Here is a 5,896-nt window from a genome sequence, read left to right on the forward strand (position 1 = left end):
GCAACCGTTCCAGCAGCGGAGATGATGATCACCTTTCGAGAAGGAAGAAGAAATGAGATGATGAGCACGTACAATGTAGAAACGACAACGAAGCATAAAAGGGATATTGGCCGCTCCCGTTGCTAAACTTCTCGTATGCCAAGTTCACGCTCACAAATCTTACTTTTTATGTGTTCATGTTTCCTTATGTAAATATATAACCCTGGGGGAAACGCGTTTCTTTGTTGTTTGAGTGACAAACTATAATGTAATAAAGCGTTAGAAGCGTTAGAATTTTTATCTATTGTTTTCATTGTCTGGGCATTACAGGGTTAAAACATGTTCTAAAAAAATTAAAACCCCCTAATGCTGACTGCTTTTGTAGCGCTGTGCTGTAGTACTGCTTTGAGATGGGAACGTTTCTATTGAGAAACAAAGTTTCGAGTTAGAGCAAGTGCATACCCAAGTAAAAACAAATAAGACCGCGAACCAACAAACACGAACGTCTTAGCGCTATGGAACGCCTTGCGCTTCAAAGACACCTGGAGCCTTGCTTGTTTTTGCTTACTGAAATGAAAAATCTTTGGAGCCCCAGCGATAAGCAGCTTCGCTGTAAAAAGGACGCCGTCATTGTGCCAACATCCTCCAACACGTTCACTACCTGTCCTTTCAAATTACAGTGTCCACAAAAGCACGTAAGGCGACGTATTTTCAGCCAGCGTTGTCAAGCGTTTGCTAACAAGGTCCAACAGCAATTATTCCCGCTGTTCGGCGATTTATTTTACGCTCACAGGGGCACCGTGCGATTCCGCGAAGAATGCAGACACGTACCACACGCACGAAATGCGCTGGGATGCGCTTCCAGAAACGCCGTTTCGAATATTGGTGTACACTCATCTGTTAATGCTTTCAAATCTTCCCAGGATCGCAAGCGGTCACGCTTAACACGAATATGGGAAGAGACATTCGCGGACTCCCCGTTGCGCCTCCTACCCATTCCAGCACCGTGGGGTCCTGCCTGCGACGCCTTCGCGATAGTTACAGCACTACTTGCAGAGCTACTTTCAGGCGCATTTGGGTGGCTTGTTACCTGGGAAAAACCCGTGCGTAAAGTGTAATGTATAATGCGCGAGGGATTGGCCGAGAAGTAGTCAGCAGCCACTTCCTCTGTGCATTTCGGTGCAGCTAAGAATGCAGGTGGCGCCAGTGATCCAGAGGAAGACAAAGAAGAAAGGCGAGCGTGCTTCCTCGTGAGCTGCCGCCACCGTCACGCGACTGGAACGTCGTTCGTCGGGGTCAGGGCTCACTCTCCGAACAGCAGCGGACCCTGCGACTGGTGAGGTCGCCGCAGCCGGCATGGCAGGGAAACCGGAGGAGCTGGCCATCGGCATTGACCTCGGCACAACCTACTCGTGCGTCGCCATATTCGAGCACGGTAAGGTGGAGATTATCGCCAATGAGCAGGGCAACAGGACCACGCCCAGCTACGTGGCCTTTACGGAGTTTGAGCGCCTCATCGGCGACGCGGCGAAGTCGCAGGTGGCGCTGAACCCGGAGAACACGGTGTTCGGCTCCAAGCGGCTCATCGGCCGAACGTACGACGATCCCAAGCTACAGGACGACCTGCGACACCTCCCCTTCACAATAGTCAACGATAACAACACCCCTAAAATCAAGGTCACGTTCAAGGGAGAAGAGAAGATCTACAGCCCCGAGGAGATATCAGCCATGATTCTGACCAAGATGCGCGAGATCGCCGAGGCCTACCTGGGGAAGAAGGTCACGCTGGCCTGCGTCACCGTGCCAGCCTACTTCAACGACTCGCAGCGCCAGGCGACCAAGGACGCCGCTACCATCGCCGGTCTCGCCGTGCCGAAAATTCTCAACGAGCCGACGGCAGCGGCCCTGGCGTATGGCCTTGACAAAATCACCGCTGGTGAGAAGAAAGTCCTTATTGTTGACCTGGGTGGTGGAACGTTCGACGTTTCGCTACTGAACATCAAGAACTCGGAGACCTTCGATGTGCTTGCCACGGCTGGCGACACCCACCTTGGAGGGGAGGACTTCGACAGCCGGCTCGTCGATAGCTTCATCGCGGAAATCAAGCGCAAGTTTAATGTCGACATCTCGGACAAGGCGCGCGCAGTCCGTCGCTTGCGAACCGCGGCTGAGAGAGCCAAGCGAATGCTTTCCTCCACTGCCGAAACCACCATAGAAATCGACGCACTGTTCGACGGAAACGACTACTACACGAAGATCACTCGAGCTCGGTTCGAAGATCTCTGCCTGGACCTGTTCAAGAGCATCCTGGGCCCGATCGAGACTGCACTGACCGACTCCGGTGTAGACAAGATGAAGATTGACGAAGTCGTTCTGGTCGGAGGCTCCACGCGTATTCCTCGAATCCAACGGCTGGTCAAGGACTTCTTTGACAAGGAGCCCTGCTTCAACATCAATCCGGATGAAGCCATCGCATACGGAGCGGCGGTCTGTGCCGCCATGACAGCTGGGGTGAAGGACGAACACCTCAAAAAAGTCAAGCTTCTGGATGTTGCCCCGTTGTCGCTTGGCATTGAAACGGCCGGTGGAGTGATGAGCAAGATCGTTGTCCGCAACACTAAGGTGCCCTGCAAGACTACGAAAGAGTTCACGACGTTCACGGACAACCAGACTGGAGTGACGATCCAGGTGTACGAAGGAGAACGGACAATGACGAAGGACAACCGCCATTTGGGACGTTTCGATCTCTCCGGAATCCCACCGGTGCCCCGGGGTGTGCCCAAGATCAACGTGACCTTCGAGATCGACGAAAACGGCATCCTCAGCGTGGCTGCCAGAGACGAGAGTACGGGCAAAGCCCAGAGCATCGTCATCACCCCCGAAAAGGGCCGCCTGTCCGAAGAGGAGATCGAGCGGATGCTCAAGGAGGCGGAGATGTACCGGCTCGAGGACATCGCGCAGAGGGAGCGCGTGGCGGCCAAGAATTCCCTGCAGAGCTACATCTTCAGCGTGGAGCAGGCCGTCAAGGAGGTCGCCAGCGACAGGTACACTGCCGAGGAGAAGGAGCACGTGAGTGCCAAGTGTAAGGACGCCAATGCTTGGCTCGAAGCGAACCTGAACGCGACTGCTGGGGACATCCAGGCCAAGCTGAAGGAAGTCCAAGAGGTCTGCTCTCCTCTCATGATCAAGATGCACATGGGGTGACCGGGCGGGGCCGCCGGCTAGGAGGCGCACTGTTCCGAAGATGCGGTCGAACAGGCGCCTGATCATCGTGCTGCCTGCGATTAGGAACTTCAACTTACAAAAAAAAAAATTGTTCGTCCATGGCAACAAACTTTGCCGCCAAGAAACAGGGCCGCTCGCCAGTGCGCGCACGTGTGGTCATGATGTCGAAACAAAAGCGACAGCGAAACACACTGCAAGGCAGTCTTCTAAAATTTCTGAAATAAACAGTGATTGGTTTTCATTTAACCAGTGTTTCATTGTGTTCATTTCAGTACTTTGCCAATGAATATGTTCGAAGTTGCTGATCAATTCAGGAACCTGATTCACCTAGCAGTTTGTCTCTCCTTGTCGCCGCGATACAGATCAGGGGTGAACATCATGTAGACCGCTGCGCGGTTTTGAATTGTTGAAAAAAAAATGTTATTGCTGCATTAATTACTTGATAAGCGTAAAAGTTTGAGCTTACAGGCGTAGAAAAAGACGTTTCTACGCACATTTCTGGCCTTTTATTGGTTGATAAGTGGAATACGCGTGTAAGAACCCAGTAGCATTTAATCCACGTGTAAGACAGTGGCAGAAAAACAGTTCTGAGGCAGAATCATGGGTACGAGCATGCTGATCGTATTCGTGCTTTACGGCTTTAAAGGATAAAAATTATCATTGGCTTAGCTGGGCTATGCCAGGATACACGTAGCGTGAGCTAAGGCTTAGCAATCCAGTCCAGTCCAATGCAATCCAGTCCAGTCACTGCTCCTCGCGCATGCGCAGCACGGCTCTCCATGGAGCCACGCGACACGGCTATCAAGCGGCTCCGGCCCAGTGTCAGACTTGGCTACTGCGCAACGGTGGCGCACAGCTGGGCACGCGCCGGCGCCAGTTAGCGTCGCTAAATAAAGGCTTTTAGAGTATCGGCACTCTTTTCTCTCATTGTTATGTGCCGCCAGCATTTTCATTGGTCGGTCGGCACCGCATGATATTTGTTTACATATGGGCGCAGCCATTTTGTTTCTGGGCGCCTCTCTCTCTCTGCTGCGCGGACGCTAGAGCAGCCGGTTGCACTCATCCCGTCACAATCGGCGGCGGTTTCGTTGGGAGAGATGGCCACACTGCAAGCCAGAAATAAAATAGCCCCCAGACGCTTCCGGGTGCACGAAGTGGCGGTACTCTTTAAGCGTAGCTTATTTGTGACGCTAGCGCTAGTGCGTCTGCCGTGGCTATGACGTCATCCAATCCAACCCAACACAATCTAATCCAATCCAATCCAATGCTCCTCGCGCTTGCGCAGCACGGCCCAGGGTCCACGCGAAACTGCTCAACCTCGGCCAGTGTAGATCACGCTACAAAATTAACGGATTTAAGCAAGAGCAGGTTGAATCAGAAAGCATAATAACAAAACGTTATCTCTGGAATGGTGTTCATTTTCTTGCATCAATGCGTTTGTGGGAATTCATTTGTATGGTAACAGAGTTCTGTGCAGTGAAGCCTCCTGTAGAGGGGTAGTATCGTTTAGCCTACCTCGCATTCTCAACGCGGACCAATTGAAATCGCGTACACATTTTTACGTCACTTTCACCAGAAATACGGTCTACTCCGCGACCGGTGGTCGAACCCACGACCTCGTGCGCACAGCAGCGCAATGGGGTATAGCCACTGCCTAGCCCGCCTTTCTCCTTGGGCACATACTATCTCAACCCGTTCAGAAGGTTGCCGTACTTCGCACTGAGGGAAACGCTGCGCTCTCGAAACGGATTAATGACAAGGGACGAGAGAAATGCACGACACACAAGGCTGCACTTGGGCCAAAGTAGCAGGTCTCGCAGAGGTGCCGATAAGGTAAGAATCGGTTGCCAATGGTAGCGGGACTACTATCCCGATGCTTGAACTATGTTGTTGCATTTCTGTACAGGTATATTTTCTTGTAGTAATTTTAGTTACGCCGGTGTCCGCCTGGCGGAAGTAACCGAATGAAGCAGCCGCTGCTTTGCGCTGAGACGAAGGAGGTAACCTTATGGTTCAAGTATGAGGGGCAATGGGCCGCTCTTCGCCGAAGTGAGGAAGGCCATGACGAGCACCGGATCATAACCCCGCCCCTTATAAGGGACGCGTATACATATGCGCAGACGCAGACGTCAAATGTATGACATGTTCAGCACTGCTTGCCTCACCTTGCTTCCACTGAACCTATCTTCGTCATCTTTTGCGAGGCTGATAAATGCCGGCCACTGCTTCGCGTCTTGTAGCATTCGCGCCTGCATGACTACTCTGACACCGCTGTTTTATTGCGCAAGTACGCCCTTTGCACAAACTATTAATTTAATCGAGCAGTCCCGTCTGCCTCTGCGATGAAGTTCAGGACGGGCTGGTACGGGGGGCCGTGCGTCCAGCAGCGAAGGTCAGGTGGTCGTCCTTGGTGATACCTGAGGACCCTTATGTGGCGAACGCGTGCTGATTGAAGAGCCGTGTAGTATCCGGGGGTTTCTGTTTCGGTTTTGCTGTCAGCGATTCTACCACCAGGGGGCTAACCTGTGACGCCAGTCAGTGTATGTATGTGACGTGAGCACGTGAGCCGGAATAAACGTCTCTTTGGCTTGACTCTTCCACTCGAGCGCACGTATGCTTCGCCCCCTTCGGGGCTGTCGCCGACGCGACACCACAACCCGGACAATGCCACCGCTTATGACCGCAGTTCGTT

The 5,896-nt window shown here is 52.6% G+C and overlaps 1 protein-coding gene across 1 annotated transcript; it reads left to right on the plus strand.

Moving 5' to 3' along the window:
• The first annotated feature begins 1,169 nt into the window (after positions 1-1,169).
• Positions 1,170-3,398, plus strand: LOC144174403 (heat shock protein 70 A1-like). The gene has a single exon (XM_077703087.1). It carries the CDS (start codon positions 1,336-1,338, stop codon positions 3,181-3,183), a length of 1,848 nt encoding a protein of 615 aa, XP_077559213.1. The 5' UTR covers positions 1,170-1,335; the 3' UTR covers positions 3,184-3,398.
• Positions 3,399-5,896: the final 2,498 nt, after the last annotated feature.

This window comes from Haemaphysalis longicornis, unplaced genomic scaffold, assembly GCF_048455015.1.
Source record: "Haemaphysalis longicornis isolate Haplotype H1 unplaced genomic scaffold, Haemaphysalis longicornis Haplotype H1 scaffold_3, whole genome shotgun sequence".
NCBI classification, from domain to species: Eukaryota; Metazoa; Arthropoda; class Arachnida; order Ixodida; family Ixodidae; genus Haemaphysalis; species Haemaphysalis longicornis.